Source organism: Herpailurus yagouaroundi, unplaced genomic scaffold, assembly GCF_014898765.1.
Source record: "Herpailurus yagouaroundi ecotype Mexico unplaced genomic scaffold, PumYag 208, whole genome shotgun sequence".
Classification (NCBI taxonomy): domain Eukaryota; kingdom Metazoa; phylum Chordata; class Mammalia; order Carnivora; family Felidae; genus Herpailurus; species Herpailurus yagouaroundi.
This window is the reverse complement of record NW_024412439.1, coordinates 8,654,014-8,675,664: the sequence shown is the minus strand read 5'-3', so window position 1 is coordinate 8,675,664 and position 21,651 is coordinate 8,654,014. Positions and strand designations below refer to the sequence as shown.

The following is a 21,651-nucleotide window of genomic DNA, read 5'->3' as shown; positions in this document are numbered from 1 at the left end:
AGGGAGTGTTTAGTTTGAAAAAGTTTAAAGAATATATACTGTGTGTATAAGTTCTCTGAAACAATTTTTTTTATTGTCTATTCATTTTTGAGGGACAGAGACAGAGCGTGAGTGGGGGAGGGGTAGAGAGAGGGAGACACAGAATCTGAAGCAGGCTCCAGGCTCTGAGCTGTCAGCACAGAGCTCGACGTGGGGCTCGAACTCACAAACCGCGAGATCATGACCTGAGCCGAAGTCGGACACTGAGCACTCAGGCGCCCCATAACTTCTCTGAAACAGTTGATGTCCCTCATTCGTTTATACTAAAGACCGCAGGAATGGTGATGAACTTGGACCCTGGAACCTGAGCTTTGCTCTGCCGCTTAAGAGCTGTGTGTCCTTGGGACTGTTGCTTAACTTCTCTGTGCTTAGTCTTCTCATCTGCAAAATGGGAATAATACTGGCGGCTATGGGTAGTGAGTGAGTTATTATATTCACAGTGGTTGGAACAGTGCCCGATTCATAGTAAACGCTGTTACAATATTAGCTATTTAGCTATCAGGCGCTTTTTTCTGAACTCTGTTTCCTCACTGGTACAATCAGGAGGGTGGACTCCCTCAGTGGTTCCACGTTCTGGCTGAACACTAGTGTCCCCGGGAGAGCTGTTGACATCCTGATGCCTGAACCTCTTTCCCTGCCTCCCTTGAAACAAAATCTATGGGGAAAGGGCCGAGACATTCGCGTTTTTAGGAAAGCCTCCTCTGTGATTCTGGGACACAGTGAGGCTGAGAACCAGGGGAGGAGATGGTGCTGAGATGCCTTCCAGGTTGCGAGCCATCATGCCGTTTCTCTCTCGAGGGGTGTTCGCTTCCCTTCCCGTTCCCGGTGCGCTAACGTGTGCAATTAAACTTTTCTTCCTTCTTTGAAAAATTGAGGTGAAAGTTCCATAACGTAAAATCAACAATTTAAAAGTGTACAGTTTGGGAACATCTGGGTGGCTCAGTCAGTTAAGCGGCCGACTTCGGCTTGGGTCATGATCTCGAGGTCCGTGGGTTCAAGCCCCGCGTGGGGCTCTGTGCTGACGGCCCAGAGCCTGGAGCCCACTTCGGATTCTGTGTCTCCCTCTGTCTCTGCCCCTCCCCTGCTTGCGCTCTTTCTCTCTTAAAAATAAATAAACATTAAAAAAATTAAAAATAAAAGGGTACAGTTTCACCGCATGGACGTTCACAGTCCTGTGTAACCACCACCTCTGTCTAGCTCCTCGCCATTTTCATCACCAGAAAGAAAACTGGATACCCCATTAAGCCTTCCTCCCCGCCCCTGGCATCCTCCAATCTGTTTTCTGTCTCTGTGGCTTTACCTATTCTGGATTTATCCATTTAGCCACTGATGGGCATTTGGGTTGTTTCTACCTTTTGGCTCTTGTGAATAATGCTGCTGTGAACATTTGTGCCCAAGTATTTGTATGAGCACCTGTTTCCTTCCTTCCTTTCTTTCTTTCTTTCTTTCTTTCTTTCTTTCTTTCTTTCTTTCAACATTTTATTTTTTGAGGGATGCAGAGACACAGAGCATGAGCAAAGGAGGGGCAGAGAGAGAGACACATACACAATCTGAAGCAGGCTCCAGGCTCTGAACTATCAGCACAGAGTCCGATGTGGGACTCAAACTCACGAACTGTGGGATCATGGCCTGAGCCGAAGTCGGACCCTTAACCGACTGAGCCACCCAGGTGCCCCTGAGCACCTCTTTTCAACTCTTTTGGGGAACGTACCTACCAGGGGAATTGCTGGATCGTACGATAATTCTTAAAATTTTTTTTTTTCAACGTTTATTTATTTTTGGGACAGAGAGAGACAGAGCATGAACGGGTGAGGGGCAGAGAGAGAGGGAGACACAGAATGGGAAGCAGGCTCCAGGCTCCGAGCCATCAGCCCAGAGCCCGACGCGGGGCTCGAACTCACGGACCGCGAGATCGTGACCTGGCTGAAGTCGGACGCTTAACCGACTGCGCCACCCAGGCGCCCCATGTACGATAATTCTTTATTTCACCTCTCGAGGATCTTCTCGACCGCACATGATTGACTTTGAAACTCTGTTTTTGGCCCTCACAGATCTTCCTTGACCTGTCCCCACTGCCTGAAACAGAGCAACACCTTCGATCCTTTCCTGTGTGTGTCACTACCTATCCCCTTGCGCCAGACGAGGTACGTGAGCTTGAATCCCCGTCCTGAGGCCCTCCTGGGTACCTTCTGCCTTGCACCTACAGTGCTATCTGTCTGGCTTCTCAGCCAGCGTCTCTCTAGAAACTAGCCTTGCAAAGCTGGTGATGGTCAGTTGTTGAATGTTGACACCGTGAAAGGCTACCGCGTCCCTTCTTTGGCCGCAGAAGAAACTATCCACAGCGCTTCTGTCTGTCGGCACCGTAGCCAGGCTTTCGTCTCTGGCCTGCTGGGAAGCTGGCACGGGCCTGTCACTACCTCCCGGCAGACCAGGGGCCAACCTATAAAAAAAAAAATAAAAAAAAAAATTTGTCGCCACCTGCTTCTCCCTGCTTTGCTTCCAAATCCTTTTTGCTCTTTGTGAAGGTGTAGGAAGACGGTTTCTTTCAGGAGCAGAGAAAAAGGGAAGGGGGTGTCGAAGGAGAGGAGAAAAACAGGAGAGAGGAGGGTAGGGTTCAGTAAGAGGCATGGTGGGCTGGGCTTTTACAAGTAAGAGGCACGTAGTGTAGGAGTTCTAGAAGGCCGGGTCTTGGCACGTGACCGCTAAGACACCTGGCCAATGTCGGCCTCGTGGCCGTCTGGTGAGCACTGCATTGGCTCTGAGACGGCTCTCTCCCTCGCTTTCTCCGAAAATATCATCTCTTGTGCCCTCCGCTGCTGGCCTCCATCTCTAGGGTGCAGCTGAAGATACAGAGCTCCACACAGCCTCTCCTGGCCACTTGATCCCCATTTCTGCCCCTCTGTGCTGCAAATGCACCACTGGCTTGTCCGTCACCGGTGATGCCTACTGATGGTTGTGAGCTCAGATTCCCGGCCTGACGCAGCATCGCACGGTGGTTGGGAACGCTGACTCCGGGGCTCGTCTCCCCGAGCCCCGACTCCGGGGTTCAAATCGCAGCTCTGTCCGTGAGCTGTGCAGGAAGGAACACGAGGCACACTGGATGACCTAGAGGAGTGAGCCCCAGTGCGCTGGTGGGGACAGTAGGAAGTAGGATGAGACACACAAGAGAGTGTCCAAGGGAAAAGAGTCCAGAGGGGCTTGAGGCGGAGGGCGTGGGGGAGGGTGGGCGGAGGGCAGAAGGAAAAGTGTCCTATTACTGAGGGGAGTTTCAATAAAGGACAGCGTCATCAGTGGTCCTGAATCGTAGTGGAAGAAGCTTGACCATTTTACATAACAGATTTCAAAGTTTGCTTTTGCTGAAGGCGATGGATTTAACAAACGGAACCTTGAGATCTCAGATCTGTACTGTGATAGTCAATCAGATGCCTTTTATTTTTAACTAGCTTTAGAAAACTGTGCGGGGAGCGGAGACCCTTCCGCCGCCACCTGGTGACGGTATACCTAAAGTACAGTTGGCTTGACCCTGAAGCAGAGATTAGCCTAAGTGTTGGACTTTGACCCAATGTCAGTGGTGTTGGCAGTTCATGTCCATCCTGTAAGGATGTGGACATCTTCGTGTTTTCCAGATTCTTGAGCGTCACGTTGGTCTTCCCCTCGAAGAGCCAGCGGTTCCTGCGGGTTGGCCTGGCCGTGCCAATCCTCAGCACAGTGGCATCCCTGAGGAAGATGGTCGCAGAGGAAGGCGGCGTCCCTGCGGATGAGGTGTGACGGAATTGCACGGGGGGCCCGGTCACCGAATGACTGGAATGCTAACTGGGCCCGCTGACCAGGGCTGTTTAGGCTAATTTCTGGTTCCCAGGTGACTCCCTAGTGACTCGTGAGTTTCTGTTTGATTGGTGACGGTCCCTGGTGTCTGTCTGGCATGACCGAGCCTTGACCTCTCCCTGCGTTTACTCAGAATTGCCAGAAAAGGATGAGCAAAATCGTCATAATTGCGACCCTAGTAATTGCAACGCCAGCAAACCCTCCGTGGTGTTTCCCAAGTGCTGGGCGCCATTTTATGAACTTCATTCGTAGCCGCTTTCATTGTCATCACCTTGCGAAGTCAGTACCACAGTTCTCCTCCTCCTACCGGTGAGCCGAGAGGGGTCCCTGAGAGGTTAAGTGACCCGCCCGAGGTCACACAGCTGGTAAGCAGCTGACCCAGGATTTACACGCAGGTGGTTTGACTTCATGGCCCAAGCTGCGTACTTCCGCTCCTGAGAATAGGAACCAGGACACTGAAGGGGCGATAAGTGACAAACGAGCAGCTACTGAGGATGTGTGAGAGAGGAGGTTTAGGGGAGACTGGGAGGGCTGTGCACTGCCTTTTTTTTTTTTTTTTAAAGGGGTCTTGGTAAGGAGGTCGGATTTACTGTGACTTTGAGGGCAGAACTCGCAACAGGGACCCCCGTGAGAGGGCAGGGTGGAGGTGACGGTGGTCAACAGCCATGTGGCATGATGGGAAGGGTTTGGAATAGGGTTCTTCTTAGGATTCAGTCAATCTTTGCTTTTCTGACCTTGGACAAAGTAAGCAACCTGTCCTCTGCATCTTTAACTGTAAAATGCAAATTTTACATTTCCCCCCGACGACCTCGCAGCATTTGGGGCACCTGGGTGGCTCAGTTGGTTGAGCATCCGACTTCGGCTCAGGTCACGATCTCGCGGTCCGTGAGTTCGGGCCCCGTGTCAGGCTCTGTGCTGAGCGCTCAGAGCCTGGAGCCTGTTTCAGATTCTGTGTCTCCCTCTCTCTCTGCCTCTCCCCCGCTCATGCTCTGTCTCTCTCTCTCTCCCTGTCAAAACTAAATAAACAAAAACAAAATTTTTAATGTTTAGCCTTTCTGTTTAGGAATAGCACACATGCTATAAAGGATGCGCACCTTGAGGGTGTGGTTTGTTGAGTTCTTCTGTGCACATCCATCCATGTAACCTCCAAGATTACGCACTCTGTGGGCTCCTTCCTGCCCCCACCCAATCAGTGCCTCTGATCTTATCAGCGTTTTTACCGGGGTATCACGTGGGGGAAAAGCGTGTATCTTGCTTGGTGAAGTCAAAGTGCTCTTTGGGGATATATTGAGAGAGAAAGAGAAAATAGGACAGGGGGTGACAGTCTTGGGAGAAAAACCACAAGGGGAAGAAATGCCCAAAGGGGGATGTCTGTGAGGTGGAGTTTGCACAACTCAAAGAGTAAAATAATTGTCAGAAATTTGAGAAGTGTGGTGCGTAGGGAGGTAGGAATCACTTGGGATTCCTAAGTGCACAGGCAGGCATTTTGATTGGAACTTCAACTCTGCTTTATTTTAACTGGCGGGTTTATTCCCCTTACATTATCTATGATCATGGATATACTTGGATTTATTTGTATTTTCTTTTTATGCTTTCTGTTCACCCTGCTTTGTCTTTGATTCCTTTCCCTCTCCTTTACTGCTTCTGTTCTATTGAGCAATTTTTATTTCATCTCTTCTGCTTTGGAACATATATATGCTATTTCTATGCTTCTTTAGTGGTTGTCCTTAAAACGCCAACATGCATAATTTAGCAACGTCTTATGTTAATCTTCCCGAACAGCACAAGGATCTTGGCGTGCTTCAATCTCCCTTCCGCCGTTTTATTACTGTGGATATTATTGTCCAGTATTTTTTTCAATATTTATTTATTTTGAGAGAGAAAGAGAACATGAGTGCATGCGTGGGGGAGGGCCAGAGAGAGAGGGAGAGAGAATCCCAAGCAGTCTCTGCACTCAGCATGGAGCCCAATGTGGGCCTTGATCCCCTGACCTGAGATCATCAAGAGTCCTGATATCAAGAGTCCAGTGCTCAACTGACTGAGCCACCCAGGCGCCCCCTGATTGTCCGGTATTTTAATCTCTCCTCCCCTTTCTCCAGGTGTAGTAATGGTACTAGTTGTTATTATTGTGGATTTATGTAGTCAGCGCATGTTTACATTTACTAACGTCTGCCCTTTTCTTTGGCTCATCATTTCTTCTTAAAACTCAAGTTTTTTTTCTGGATTCTGTTTGTTTGTTTGTTTGTTTGTTTGTTTGTTTTAACCCTGAAATGCATCTCTTACAAGAGAATTTTGTAGCTAGTGTGCCTTGAATGGGTTAGATGTGTTGAGATGTTGATTCCTTCAGCCCTCGAGGTGACAGGACCCTCAAGGTGGTCACCCCTTTTCTATGCTACAAGACCAACTTCTGCTTATCCCGGTGTTCCATCAAAATAAACTCCACATTTACCGTGATGTGAATAAAGTTGGCAAAACTATTTAGAAGTTCTTTCACTGGAGATCTGTTAACAGTAAACACTCTTAACTTTTCATCTGAAGAGAGCTTTATTGTATTGTCATTGCCTGCATGATAGTTTAACTGGGTATAAAATTTAAAAACAAATCCCCCCCCCCTCCAATTTTCTTCCCCCATCTCTTCCCTCAGCAGTTTGAGGGAAGAGATTGTTGCCATTGGGGTATCTGTGGCCAATCTAATTGTTATACCTGTTCTGTTTTGTTATGAAAAATAAGTAGTGTTTTTCACCTAAAAGAGTAAAAGAGATGTTTGAGACTATCAGTGGCTTTTAGATTTCTTGCTTAAGTTTCCTTTGAGAAATCAAGAGGGAAAATTATCTTCCTTATTCCAGGTGATCTTAGTTGAACTGTGTCCCAGTGGATTCCAGCGGTCTTTCTTTGATGAAGAGGACCTGAATACCATTGCAGAGGGAGATAATGTATATGCCTTCCACGCCCCTCCACCACCTGGCCAGGAGATGCTCTCGGGTATGATGTTGCTTTGCGTAACCGTATTTGGATGTTATGAGTTATACATTTGAGAGTGTACTCCTTGCATGCTAAGGCATAAGACATTTACTTTTTGAATTTGGACCTGTCAGGCTTATTTTCTCTGATATTTGCTATACAGATGGTTGATTATCAAGAATTATCTAATCACTCAGGGGTTCTCAAAACTTTGATGAGTATCAGAGTCACATGGAAAGCTTGTTGAGGCAGAGGTGTGAGTCCTACACACACAGTTTCTGGTTGAGTAGGTCTGGGGTAGGACCCGAGAACTTGCATGTCTGACGGGTTCCCAGGGGTGCTGCTCCTGCTGGTCCTGGGACCACCCTTTGAGAATCACTATTCAGAATAGGTGCCCGGGTGATCTTTGTCTTTAGGACTCTTGTAGTTCAAGGCCTGTGTTTGCTTGAAGTAAAATGGTTACAGATTGGAGCAGTAGATGGCCAGAAAGGTTATTAAATGACTTTTGCTAACAACCCCACTTCCTGATGCTTGCTTTTCCTGAACTTTGCACTGGCCTAGAAGGTCAGTATCCGACAGTCTTCCGTGGCAGTTCATTATACATTCTGGCCCAGTTAGCTAGTCAAGAAGGCCTGTATTTGGAGGAGCCTGGGCCAGCGTTGCCATATAGCCCAAGTGAATCCTGTGCCCTTGGTCATAACCTCAGCCAGCCTAGGTGGCAGGCCATGGGAACCAGGTGTCTGGTTTCTCTGAGTCAACAGGGAGCCCCTGTGCCTGGAATCTGGAACAGGGCATTGACTGGCCCTGATTATGTTATAGTTCAATGAAAAGGCCTTCATGTCAGGTTCAGTCAAAGGTAACACACCTGTGCTTTGAAAGTCAAATTTTCAGACCGGAGTGGAAATTGAAGATTGTCTAACTCTTCCACATCCTCAAGGGTGAAGATTCTTACCTTCTATGTGTTCTTCTTTCGTTGGCTGAGAAAGCCAGAGCCAACTCCTGGCTCTCTGATCAAGGCATAAAAGCAGCCTGAATCATTTTGGAGTATTTTTCAGATTGGTTTTGGGAAGTGTTCACTAAAATCCCTGCCCACGTTTTAATATTACGGGCTGAACACAATGGCAAATTTACTACCACGTATATGACCTTTGTATACCAGGTATCAGATGGCACAGGGGTCACATATCTTAATATCTCTTTCCTTAAAGTGCTCTGGAGTCTCCCAGGGGTGGTTGATAGATGCTCAAAAGAGAAGAGGGGCAGGAGAAGCCGGGGCTGTGCCCCAGCGAATTCTTTAAGAATGCACCGTAATTCTCTCTCTTTAGCTCACCCACCTGGTCTTTCCATCTCCCCGCGCTTGGCAGCCCATGGGGGTCAACGGTTACCCCCGCCTGTCCAGAGTGAGAACAAGGTGCTGATCCTCCTCTGTAACTTGGCGGGGTCCGGGCAGCAGGCCAGCAGGTATGTTTCATTCCATCTTCTTTTTATGTGATGCCTGGGATGTGTGGGCATGGACTTGGAATTCTGTCTAGAGTAATTCGAATTTAATAAAATCAAACATCCATTCTCAAGGTTAGTCAACTGGGAGTAAGGTACTTTCTTATCATGAGGATCATCAGTAACCGCCTTAAGCAGATGGCGAACGAGGGGCTCCTGGTGGCTCAGTCAGTTACGCGTCCAACTTCAGTTCATGGTCTCGCACTTCGTGGATTTGAGCCCTGCGTCGGGCTCCATGCTGACAGCTCAGAGCCTGGAGCCTGCTTCCAATTCTGTGTCTCCCTCTCTCTCTGCCTCTCCCCTTCCCATGATCTTTCTGTCTTTCAAAAATACAAAAAACATTAAAAAAAAAAAAAACACGGAACAAAGTTTTAATTATTAAAAATTATGATATAGGTTTGCTTGGGTGGCTCAGTCGGTTGAGTGTCCGACTTCGGCTCAGGTCATGATCTCACAGCTCATGAGTTCGAGCCCCGCATCGGGCTCTGTGCTGACAGCTCAGAGCCTGGATCCTGCTTCCGATTCTGTGTCTCCCTCTCTCTCTGCCCCTCCCCCACTCATGCTCTGTCTCTGAGAAATGAATTAACCTTAAAAAAAATTTAAAGAAAAAAAAGAAAGAAAAAAAGAAAAGACAATAGCGGGGTGCCTGGGTGGCTCAGTTGGTTAAGTGTCTGACTTCGGTTCAGGTCATGATCTCGCAGTTCATGAGTTCAAGTCCCACATCGGGCTCTGTGGTGACAGCTTGGAGCCTGGAACCTGCTTCAGATTCTGTGTCTCCCTCTCTGCCCCTTCCCTGCTCATGCTCTGTCTCTCTCTGCTTCTCAAAAAATGAATAAATGTTAAAAAAAATTTTTTAATTATGATATAGGCTATAAGTAAAAAAAAAAAAAATTTCTTGAAGCCAAAAAATTGTAGTATAGACAGAAGAATATACATTGAAATCATTGTAACAGAATAGGCCAAAGTGTAATTAAGTATTATATGATAAAAATGGTATATTTCATATTATTAATGAATGAATTATTCAATATGTAAGGGGGGGGAAATTTATTTCTTTTTATTTGATATAATCAATTTTTTTATTCCCACCATAGATTTGCATGTATATGTTCTAGATTAATTGAAGAACTAATTATAGAAAAGGAATCCAGAAAATAACTTGAAAATCATGTAGGGAAATATGTATATCTTTGGGTGGGGACTATTTTAACACCTAAGGCAGAGGCTATAAAGAATAAGGCTAACGTTTTAGATGCATTTAACATTTTAAGCACAAACAAGAAGAAAATATTTACATCAGATGACAGGTGAAGGGCTCATAATCTATCGTGTAAAACCTAGCTCTGAAATTAGTGAGAGAAATACTCTTAGTAAAACGAGACACAGAGATTAATGTTAGCTCACGGAAGAAATACAAGCACAGATTAAAATAGTCCGCTTTGTTAGTAGCAGAAGAAGTTCTAATTGCAATAGAAAGATGCTGTTCACCTTTCAGATTGGTAAAGGACTTTTAAAACCTGACAATACTCATCCTGGGCCAGTGTCAAGGGAATGGGGCCCATGGTGTGGTGTGGATGGTATGGCTTTTGTGGAGAGCAGCTTGGGTATGAATAGCTTTGGTCTTGCATATCCGCTTCTGGAATGTTATCCCAAAGAAACAGTCAGTCACGTGCACCCATAGGTATATGTACAAGAATATATGTTGCTCCTGCCGTAGGCAAGCATCGCTCAAATTAAAAAGTGGGAAGCAGCCCAAATGCCTAACAGTAGAGAATAAGGTCAATAAACCCAGAAGACGGCACACGGTGCCTCCGTCCCTCCGGACGCACCACCTCAGATGTGTGCTGTGTTTCAGCAAAGTTTGTTCAACAGTGTGACATTTCCTATCCCATTGGACCTCCATACAACCTTGCGTGATGTGGCCACGGGACAGTCAGTGGTTGGTGATTTGTCCAGCGGTACCCACGGCCGAGCCACGGAACTGTGGCCGCAGCCACGTCTGGCATTCTTGGCACTCCAGGCCTTCCGCGTTGCGTTCATCAGCTGGGGATACGGAAAAGATTCCCATTGATGAGAATGCCCCTGATACGCAAAACCATCGGTGCGTCGGCTGCACTGGGCTCCCTCTGGCTTAACCCCTACCTCGCCTCCCTCTGGCTCCGGGGTTCTCTTACTCTGCCATGGGGAGGAGAGCCCCAGCTGGGTGATCCTTTGCAGGCACCTGTTGCCACCACTGTGTCTCTCTGTGGCTTTGCATTTCTGGGCCTACTGTTTAACCCAGTGCGTCCATTCGCAGCGACGGTTCTCGCACGGGCAGTTTTGTATTATGCTGGGTGCTTAACTCTTCCCCGGGGGAGCGGTGGTCTTGAGCAGAGCAAACGCTCATGATTGTCGAGTATTGTTGGTTTTTCCTTTGCTGAGATAACCCGATGACCTTGGATTTTTCAGGTTTGGGCCACCTTTCCTGATACGGGAAGACAGAGCCATTTCCTGGGTCCAGCTCCAACAATGCATTCTCAGTAAGGTCCGCTATCTCATGAAGACTGAGGCCCCCCTCCAGGTCAGTGTGTGTGCATGTGTTGTGGTGGCTAGAGACGGGGGTAGGCATCTAGGAGTAGCTCGGGACTGACAAGAATTTGCTGTTAATGAGAGCGTTCAGGGGTGCCTAGGTGGCTCAGTCGGTTGAGCATCCGACTTTGGCTCAGGTCACTATCTCACAGTTCATGGGTTAGAGCCCTGCATCAGGCTCTGTGCTGACAGCTCGGAGCCCGGAGCCTGCTTCGGATTCTGTGTCTCCCTCTCTCTCTCTGACCCTCCTCTGCTCATGCTCTGTCTCTCTCTGTCTCTCTCACAAAAATAAACATTAAAAAAAATTTTTTTTAAATAACAAATTCAAAGGCAAAACCCCTTTTGGCCCTGCTCATTTATTTATTCTCAGATTGGTAGTTTCCAAATAAAAACGATATGCGCTGAAACCATTCTTTTTAGCCCCTAGAGTATCCGACAATATTCCAATGGCTGTTTGCAACAGACAATGTCAAAATTTTGAGGGACAGGTCGGGAGCCCCAGAATGTCAATTCCCACTGACTGTTCTGTATGTCAGGACTTCATAATCCGTGCTCCTTCCTGCTCAGGGAAGACCATACATTTAATTCAGGATGTACGTGAAATAGCACTTTGTCGAAGACCTTCTCTGCATCCATACCCGCCTTTATCTCTTAAAGGATTTTTTGTTTTTGTTTTTGTTTTTTTTGGCTCTACAGACTGCCCAGCAGATCTGCCGTGGTGCCCAAATTAGAGATTCTAACTTCTCTCTAAGTAGGTCAGAATCTCTTGTAATGGCTCCAGGTTTCCCCGAACCCTGTGCTCCTGATTTTTGCAAGTGTGAGACCACGTTTATGTGACGGTTGAACTCTGCTGTCTTCCTTCTCCACCTGGTCATACCCGCACTTTGCTTCCGCACCTCTCCGGCCAGTTAGTTTTCAGAAGCCCCTGGGGCAATCAGTGGGGCCAGCAAAATGCTAATAGAGGCAGCCTCGCACTATGGATGCTTTTTTACGGACTCATTGGTACATGTGTGGATGGGCCTGATTTTCTGTAGGAATGACGTGTTCTGAATGGTTGTGAGGCTCCTGGGAGAGCCCATCCGTTTGACCACGTTTCAGCACCATATGAAATCCTGGCTCGGGATGGTGATAATTTGAAAAGAACACATTGAGAATTCTTAACCTTGAGCCAAAGAGATTAAAAGTAGTGTTGGGGCGCCTGGGTGGCGCAGTCGGTTAAGCGTCCGACTTCAGCCAGGTCACGATCTCGCGGTCCGTGAGTTTGAGCCCCGCGTCGGGCTCTGGGCTGATGGCTCAGAGCCTGGAGCCTGTTTCCGATTCTGTGTCTCCCTCTCTCTCTGCCCCTCCCCCGTTCATGCTCTGTCTCTCTCTGTCCCAAAAAAATAAATAAACGTTAAAAAAAAATTAAAAAAAAAAAAAAAAAGTAGTGAAGGTTCGGGGCGCCTGGGTGGCTCGGTCGGTTGAGCGTCCGACTCTTGATTGAGGCTCATGATCTCACGGTGTGTTGGTTCGAACCCTGCATGAGGCTCCGAGGTGGCAGTGCGGAGCCTGCTTGGGTGTCTCTCTCCCTGTCTCTCCCCCCGTCTCTCTCCCTGCCCCTTCCATGTGCTCTCTCTGTCAAAAAATAGATAAAATAAACTTTAAAAAGAAAACTAAAAAAAAAAAGGAAATAGTGAGGGTTCTAAAATGAATTTCCCTAGCTACGAATGAAGGACAGGAGAATGTCTTACGGAGATAACCGATCTGGTGGACGGAATGAATTTGTTGGGAGGGAAATTTCTTTGTTTTTCTAGTTACAGCTGAGGTCATCTCTGACCATTTTAAGAACTATATTTGCTTTACTTGGACACTCCATAGATTTTGTTTTTAATGTTTATTTTTGAGAGAGAGAGACAGACCATGAGTAGGGAGGGGCAGAGAGAGAGAGAGAGGGGGAGGGAGACACAGAAGCCAAAGCAGGCTCCAGGCTCCAAGCTGTCAGCACAGAGCCCGATGAGGGGCTCGAACATACAAACTGCAAGATCATGACCTGAACCAAAGTCAGGTGCTCAACAGACTGAGCCACTCAGGTACCACCACCCACCCCCGTTGATTATTTTTAATGGTGGTAAAATATACAGAACATTTTAACCATTCATGAACGTACATTCGTTATATTCCTGATGTTGTAAGACCATCACCATTATCCTCACCCCAAATTTTCGTCATCCCTACAAAAACTCTGTGCCCATGTAATGACTCCCCAAGCCCCCAGCCCTTCGCCCCCGGCAGCTTCCACCCTGCTTTCTGTCCCTATGAATTTGCCTACTCTACCTATCTCATAAAGCAGAATCATGCAGTATTTGTCCCTCCGTGTCTGGCTTAGAGCCTTTCCAAGGTCCACACATGCTGCAGCAGATGTCAAGATTTCCTTCCTTTTTAAGGCTGAGTAATATTCCATTGCATGTGTAGACCACAGGGTGTTTATGCACTCATCTGTTGATGGACACTTGGGTTGTTTTCACCTTTTGACTTTTGTGAATAATGTTGTGTTTCATGAATGTTTTAAGACTGCCTTCAATTTCAGAAATGTTAGAATATGGAAAAAAACACCCATGCACCTTAGAATAAAAACAGGTGTAGTGTTTCCCTATGTGGCTTGTTTTGAAGTGTGTAAATACTCACTAAGCATTTCCTATGTAAAACAGATGCTAACTGGGGCACCTGGGTGTCTCCGTTGGTTGGGCATCCGACTTCAGCACAGGTCCTGATATCACTGTCCGTGAGTTCGAGCCCCGCGTCGGGCTCTGTGCTGACAGCTCGGAGCCTGGAGCCTGCTTGGGATTCTGTGTCCCTCCGCTGCTCACACTCTGTCACTCTCTCTCAAAAATGAATAAACATTAAAAACTAATAAATAAAACACGGTTCATGGTTTTGGAAGATTTAATGTATTACACGGTGTTAGATCACCATGTTAAAAGGTACAGTGTGTATCTTCTGGAAAAAACAAAGAGCTTTGTATCTCTAGGTTTTGAATACTAATTTTTTTTTAATGTTTATTTATTTTGAGAGAGAGAGAGTGTGTGCTTGTGAGTCCGGGAGGGGCAGACACAGAGGGAGGGAGAGAATCCCAAGCAGAGTCCACACTCAGCACAGAGCCTGGCAATGGGGCTCGATCCCACGGCCATGAGATCATGACCTGAGCTGAAATCAAGAGTCGGATGCTTAACCGGCTGAGCCAGCCAGGCACCCCTTGAATACTAATTTTTAAGGGAATACTCAACATAGACTATAAACAAAAAGGGTTACAGTCTTTGAGTAATTTATTTGCACCTGAGCGTCTCGGCGAAATCAACGTGACAATAAGCCGGTGGCTGTGTTTTTGTCTCAGCAGAACCCGGGGTCTCTGTTCTCCATCCGGGTGGTGGGGCTTTCTCTGGCCTGCAGCTACTTATCCCCTCAGGACAGCCATCCCCTCAGTCACTGGGCAGTTGACAGGTAAGAGGACTGTTCCAGATTTGGTGAGAGAATGAGTGCAGTTGTATTTGACCGGACTCCTTTGAGGTTCTGGGTTAGTAAATTGATTGTAATCTTAGCTGCTCTTGATAACTTGCCTTCCAGTCCCGGCCACTCGTGTTAGGTCCTTAGACACATTCTGTGTCTTCAACCCATAGGTCTAGAGAAGGGCTGTGATGGCCACTTTGAAGATGAGGGGTCACCGAGGTTCTTAGGGATTAGTTGACTCGCTCCTATGTGTGGAGCTAATGGCTGAGCCTGAATTGGAACCCATTTCCCCCTGAGCAAGAAACCCAAATGCGTTCAGTTAGGTCATGCTTCTGAATTGAGCCTGGATGTCCCGTCTGGGGTAGAGGAGAATTCTGCTCGAACCAAAGAACACTCTGGCTGCGACTGAGGCATAAAGCCAGTGTGCCCACCCCCACGGCCGTGCCAGGCAGCACCCACGGGCACCGTGATACCGGAGAGGCGCGCTACGACTTTTCTAGCGCGTTTGCTCCTTTTCCCACAGACACAGCGTGGTCCATCCCATCCTTAACTTCCTGGCTTGGTCCGCAAAAGCTGAACGAATCTATAACGTAGACGTGATATTGTGGTTTCCAATAAGAAATAGTAATGGGTCTCGTGACACAGAGCGCAGAAGACCCTTGGGATGCTTTTGGTGGTAACGGCCCCTTTCAACCACACCTGAGTTTGTATGATTGAGGTGTCTTCTGGAAAGAACCTAAGGATGGGGCCTGGTTGCCAGGACAGCCAGTCATGTGATTAAAGGTTGGAACTACCAGTCCCATCCCCAGACCTCCGGGGAGCCAAGAGGGGCTGGAGATGGAATCCAGTCCCCAAGAGCCGATGATTAATCAATCATAGGCATGATCGAAGCCGAAAGATCATGACCTGAGCAGAAATCAAGAGTCGGACGCTTAACTGAGCCACCCAGGTGCCCCATGTGATATTTTTTTAAAACACGAAAGGCCTAGGGGCACCTGGGGTGGCTCATTCGGTTAAGCGTTTGACTTTGACCCAGGTTATGATCTCGCAGTTCGTGGGTTTGAGCCCCCACATTGGGCTCCATGCTGACAGCTCAGAACCTGGAGCCAGTTTCAGATGCTGTGTCTCCCTCTCTCTCTGCCCCTCCCCCACTCACACTCTGTCAAAAATAAACATTAAAAAAAAAAAGTAAATAAAGGCCTGAGGTGCCTGGATGGCTCAGTTAAGCGTCATGATCTCCCGGTCCGTGATTTCGAGCCCCGCATTGGGCTCTGGGCTGATAGCTTGGAGCCTGGAGCCTGTTTCAGAATCTCTCTCTCTTTCTCTGTCCCACCCCGCTCATGCTCTCTCTCTGAAAGATGAATAAACCTTAAAAAAAAAATTAAAGGGGCGCCTGGGTGGCTCAGCCGGTTGAGCGGCCGACATCGGCTCAGGTCATGATCTCGCGGTCTGTGAGTTCGAGCCCCGCGTTGGGCTCTGTGCTGACAGCTCGGAGCCTGGAGCCTGTTTCAGATTGTGTCTCCCTCTGTCTGTGCTCCTCCCCCGCTCGCACTCTGTCTCTCTCTCAGAAATAAACTTTAAAAAAAAATTTTTTTTTTAATTAAAAAATTAAAGGCCTGTTTGTCTCTCCCCCATTAGAGACCCGTATCTCCAGCCTAAATTTATCCCTGAGATACAGCCTGCCTCCCCCACCCCCACCCCTGTCCTGCTTAACCGTCTCTCAGATGTGCCATCCAAACGTTTGCTGCTCGGAGCTCTTCCTGCTCAAGCCTCTCCTCCTCCTCTCCTCCTCCTGTCTCCTGTGTCAAAATGGTGGCCACGTGTCTACTGAGGGACCCAAGCTGGAAACCTGAGAGCCATTCTTGAGTTCTCTTCCTCGTTTTCCCTCACCCTCAGCCCATCCTCAAGCCTTCTTGTTCCGAACCCTGGCAGCTACTCAGCTCTGCTCCCTGTGTCCACGTTCACCGCCAACGCCTGGGTTTGGGCCCATGGAGCCTCTTGGCTCGATGCCCCGGGAGCCTCCAGACCAGGGCCCCTTCCCTCCCTGTGTGTCTGAAACCCTCCGGTGGCCCACGGGGATACGGTCCACGCTTCCGGTGGCAGAGCTCGCCACCCGCCCCTATCTCCCTGTGTGGCCTGGCCCTCACCGGGCTGAGGTCATTCCAGCGCAAGCCCTGTCCTCTGCTCCCGCCGAGCCCTCTGCCTGCAGGGCCGTTCTCCCCACCACTCTCCACTCGCCTGGCTGTCTCCTGCTCATCCTATGCAGGAAATCTCTGGGCTCACGGCAGCCCTGGTGTCCTTCCTCCGAGTCCCTATAAACGCTCTGGGCACTCGCAGCCATCGCTTATGCGCGTCTCTCCCGTTAGACGCTGAGCTCCGTCAGAGAGGGTAGAGGGTAGGGATCGTGTCCGTGTGATGCTTGGAATCTCACCCTCCCTCCATAAACCCCGAGTGCTGCCTTCTTTCCTTTGAGTCAAGGCCGGGATCAGGAGGGGAGATCGTGCTGTCTCCTGAACGGTGTTTCCACGCGAGGGGCAAACTCCACGTTGTTAGACCCATACCTCTCCCTTTTTTTGCGCCCCCAGGGGTTTTGTAGGACAGAATTAGGGCCTGAAGCTACCAGCTGTTTCTGCCCTCCCAATGTAGACGCCAACCGAAAAGTAGACTGAGGGTTGAAGCAGAAGGAGCTCAGTACGTTGGGTTTATCCGTGAGGCTGAGTCCAGGATGTGGCTCAGATGACAGCGTATCCTGTCTGTCGACTGTTTCCCCAGAATGGAATGTCATTGTCTCCCGTCAGCAGGGCTCGCTGAACTGGGAGGGCTCGCCCCAGACACACCTCGTTCCGTGGGCCCCCCCCCCCACCCCCTCTTGCTCAGCACGCTGTTAACGCAATTCCAGCCCAGACCTGGCAGTGCTCACCTACGGGATTTTGTACCTTCCGTGAGCTCAAAGCCTGTTTTAGAATGCTCCTGGTGACAGTTAGGGACTCATGTGACACCCCCACTTTTTTCTCGTGATAGTTATTTACTTATTTTTCACTATTTACTTATTTTGAGAGAGAGGGAGACAGAACACAAGTGGAGGAGGGGTAGACGGAGAGGGAGACACAGAACCCGAAGCAGGCTCCGGGCTCCGAGCCATCAGCACAGAGCCCGATGCGGGGCTCGAACTCACGAACCGTGAGATCATGACCTGAGCCGAAGTAGGATGCTTAACCGACTGAGCCCCCCAGGCGCCCCTCTTGTAATACATTCTAAATGCTCGGGTACAGACAGACGTTGTCGTCACTCGTCTGTGTCTTGTGGATTTCGGGACAAAGCTTCGCCCTCTCCGCTCGCTCCTTGCCTCGTCTGAAACGGGCTGAGCCCAAGCAGCTGGGAAGCGCTTACGGGGTGGTTTACCCTGAGAGTTTCTGCGTCTTTGAGGGTCTGGAAGGGGAAGGCCTTTGAGGCCGTGGATGCGGTCGAGAGGTGCCTGTTCCGCATTGCGGTAGAAGCAAAGTTAGAGGCCCGTAGGAGGCGTCGTCGGAATTGGGGCATCACATAGGACACCCAGGTGGCACTGCCCTCTAGACACCGAGAAGATGGCTGAGGCTTCAGTGGGAGAGTGGATCTGTGTCCTTGCTCACAAGGGAGCCAGTGGAGAACGGTCAGGGGTGGTGGGTTCCGGACGAAGCCTTCAGCAGACCCAACTCCCCAGATGCCCAGCCTCAGTTACCCTCAGTTTTGCTGCTTCTGTTTGGAACAGCGGGTCCTGGGGTTGGAGGCAGAGGTGTGGGAAGGAGGCCCCGTGCTTTCTGATGGGCTCCCCGTTCTCTCCTCAGGGCTCTGCACCCCAGGAGGCCAGGAGGCCCCCCGCACGTCAAACTGGCCGTGGAGTGGGATAGTGATGCCAAGGGGCGGTGAGTTCAACAGCACTGGGCTCCAGCGGGGAGGAGAGAAAGGCCTGGCTGTACACATAAGTCTGCCTGTGCCCGGTTCCCCCCAATGTGACTGAAGGCAGTGCACACACCTCCTTAATGCCACGTGATCCAGGCCTCTGAGAAAATGCTAATGACAATTCTGTGCATTAAAAAAAATTTTTTTAATGTTTGTTTATTTTTGAGAGAGAGAGAGAGAGAGAGAGAGAGAGAGAGAGCACAAGCAGGGGAGGGGCAGAGGGAGAGGGAGACACAGAATCCGAAGCAGGCTCCAGGCTCTGAGTTGTCAGCACAGAGCCCGATGCGGGGCTCCAACTCACAAACTGTGAGATCGTGACCTGAGCCGTAGCTGGGTGCTTAACTGACTGAGCCACCCAGGTGCCCCCTAAGTTTCTGGTTTTTTTTGAGCATGCCCTGTGTTGGTCAAGTGAACCTTGTGGTCCAAGAGGACTATTCCAGGTGTATCCTATAAGTCTGCATGCCAGTTAGCAGGAAGGAGAAGGGAGAGGGCCAAGAGATGCTTCCTTTTCTTAAAGGGCACTTACCAGAAGGTTCATACATCACTTTTTTATTGAGGAAAGAGAGGAAAACAAAAATTGTGGGGCAACCAGCAGCTTCTAGAACATGTATTTTTTGTTTGTTTTTTTAGAAATTTTTTTATTTTTTATTTTAGTTTTTTATTTTGTTAATGTTTATTTACTTTTGAGAGAGAGACAGAGAGAGAGAGACAGAGCGTGAGTGGAGGCGGGGCAGAGAGAGAGGGAGACGCAGAATCCGAATCAGGCCCCAGGCTCCGAGCTGTCAGCACAGAGCCCTACGCGGGGCTCGAACTCACAAACCGTGAGATCGGTTGTGGAGCTGGCTACCAGCTGGAGCTGGTAGGGGAGACCCCGGGAATTCTCGTCAAAGAGAGTGAGCGCCAGCTGGGGCGGCTTGGCCTCCCCTGGTGGGTGCCTTGAGTAGCGACAGGTGAGAAGCCCCAATGCCGTCGGCTTCCTCTCCCGGCAGCCTGTTCGGGAGCCCCCAGGAGGAGCGGGTTCAGGACGCGGAGAGCGTGTGGCGGCAGCAGGAGGCGCACCAGCAACCCAGCTGCACCCTGGATGAGTGCTTTCAGTTCTACACCAAGGAGGAGCAGGTGTCTCCCGGAGGGAGGCTGCACGCCCGGGGCTCCGAAGGGGGCGGGTGGCCGCGGTGCGGCGGAGCGGGCTGCCTCACGGTCCCGGTGGTTTCCTTTCCAGCTGGCTCAGGACGATGCATGGAAGTGTCCACACTGCAAGGCCCTCCAGCAGGGCACGGTGAAGCTGAGTCTCTGGACCCTGCCTGACATCCTCATCATCCACCTGAAAAGGTTCTGTCAGGTGGGCGAGAGGAGAAACAAGCTGTCCACGCTGGTGAAGTTTCCGCTCTCCGGCCTCAACATGGCCCCCCACGTGGCCCAGAGAAACGCGGGCCCCAAGCCCACGACAGGCCCCTGGCCTTCCTGGGAGCAGCCGGCCTGCCTGCCCGCCAGCTGCCCGTGGGACTTCCTGTACGACTTGTATGCCGTCTGCAACCACCACGGCGGTCTGCAAGGTGGGCATTACACAGGTGAGCCTCGCCTCCCGGTTCGTGGCGGCCGTGGTCACGTGTCCGTGACTGCGGCCCGAGCTCCAGGATGCCCCGGGAAGAGGTGCCCCCGCGAGGCCGAGCTTACTCCGGCACTGGGCATACGCAGACCCCTCGGCCGCCGCACATCAGGCACCTGCCAGAGAGCAGGGGACCGGGTCCAAGCTGTAACGTTGAGTTGGGATGGTGGTTGGAACATCAGCTTAGCTGCAGCCTGAGCGTTTGGCCCCAGCAAATATAGGAGGGTCACCGTTGGAACCCGAGAGAGGCGCGTTTATCCTCGTCTGTGGTTCAACACACGGCGTCTTATTTATCAGGTCTGGTGTTTTTTATTTCTGGGGCGTACGTTTAACTGCCCTCCCTCAGAGGAGCTTGAGAGGGGTGGACAGCAGCAAAGACAGAGACAGACGGCTGGGTGACTAGTTCATGATCAGGCACCATGGCCTGTGCTATCCGAGAACAACAGACTGTGTCACGGGAGAAGACGCTTTACGATGTTTCATTTTCGTTCTTGGGAAGTGCACTGTTTCTAAGGTTCCAAGGTACCTTCGATTTGGAAAGCACCGGGCTGGGTGGAAAATCTGGGACCATCACTCATTCTTTCTTAAGTCAAACTTCAGACACAGCCAGTAAACAGGCATTCAATGCCTGGCATTACGAAAGGGTTTGATTGATTGTTTCTGTGATAGAGGTGAGGCCCCTCTGAGGATAGCGCCTGCTCTCCAAGAGCTAAAGGAGTGAGCTGTGTGAATAATGGGCTAATGGGAGGAAGACCATTATGGGCTACTAGCATGGGCAAAGGCCCTGAGGCAGAGTTTGGTGTGTTTAAGAACTGATGAAAGCCCATCATGGCTGAAGTGTAGCGACCCAGGGGTAAGTAACACAAATGAGGCTGGAGAGGTGGGCACTACGTGTAGGCCGTGGACGAGAGTTTGCATTTTTTTCCAAAGCCTAACGGGAAGCCATTACAAGGTTTTAGGCAAAAGAATAATAAAGACATAATCTAGTTCGCAAATTGAGGGTGTAGCTCTGCTCTGTGGAAAACAGGTAGAGTAGAAGTTGGGAGTTCCGGTTAGGAATTTCTGGGGCTCAAATCAGAGATGGTGTTGGCCGGGACTCGGGGGACTCAGGAGGTGACAGTTGGGGTATTCGAGATGCATTTTGGAAGTCGAATCAGCAAGATTGGCTTTTGGACTGGGTGTGGGGTGGAAGGGAAGGGGAGGGCAAAGATGAGCCCCTAGGTGCCTGGTTTGGGTTGGTGCAGGGCTCAGCTAACGATGGCCTGCCGGCCAAATCCAGTCCAGTACCTGATTTTGCATAGCCTGCGAGTTAAAATATGATTTTTACATTTCAAAAAGTGGTAAAATATGTGTGTATGTATATACGTGTGTGTGTGTATATATATCATATATGTGTGTATATATATATATATATATACACACACAGAGAGTCCATATGTGATATCTATAAAGCCTAATCTATATATATATATATATATATATATATACACACACACACACACATATATATTATATATATGTACATATATAATATATATGTATATGTAAAAATATATATAAAATATGATTTTTACATTTCAAAAAGTAGTGAAATATATATATGTGTATATATATACACGTGTGTGTGTGTATATATATTATATATGTGTGTGTGTGTGTATATATATATATATGCACGCAGAGACTGGCCATTTGTGATCTGTAAAGCCTAAGCTATATATATATATATATAT

General features: G+C 49.2%; 1 protein-coding gene across 1 annotated transcript in view; it reads left to right on the top strand.

Moving 5' to 3' along the window:
• Nucleotides 1–21,651, top strand: part of USP43 (ubiquitin specific peptidase 43) — a gene marked incomplete at its 5' end in the record, with an annotated part of 57,493 nt that overhangs the window by 11,786 nt on the left and 24,056 nt on the right. Inside the window, 9 exons of the mRNA XM_040453210.1 lie at nt 2,091–2,183; nt 3,666–3,801; nt 6,711–6,846; nt 8,151–8,286; nt 10,771–10,882; nt 14,264–14,367; nt 18,198–18,275; nt 19,302–19,428; nt 19,532–19,880. Coding sequence (XP_040309144.1) covers nt 2,091–2,183; nt 3,666–3,801; nt 6,711–6,846; nt 8,151–8,286; nt 10,771–10,882; nt 14,264–14,367; nt 18,198–18,275; nt 19,302–19,428; nt 19,532–19,880 — 1,271 coding nt within the window. The remainder of the gene's footprint in view (nt 1–2,090; nt 2,184–3,665; nt 3,802–6,710; nt 6,847–8,150; nt 8,287–10,770; nt 10,883–14,263; nt 14,368–18,197; nt 18,276–19,301; nt 19,429–19,531; nt 19,881–21,651) is intronic.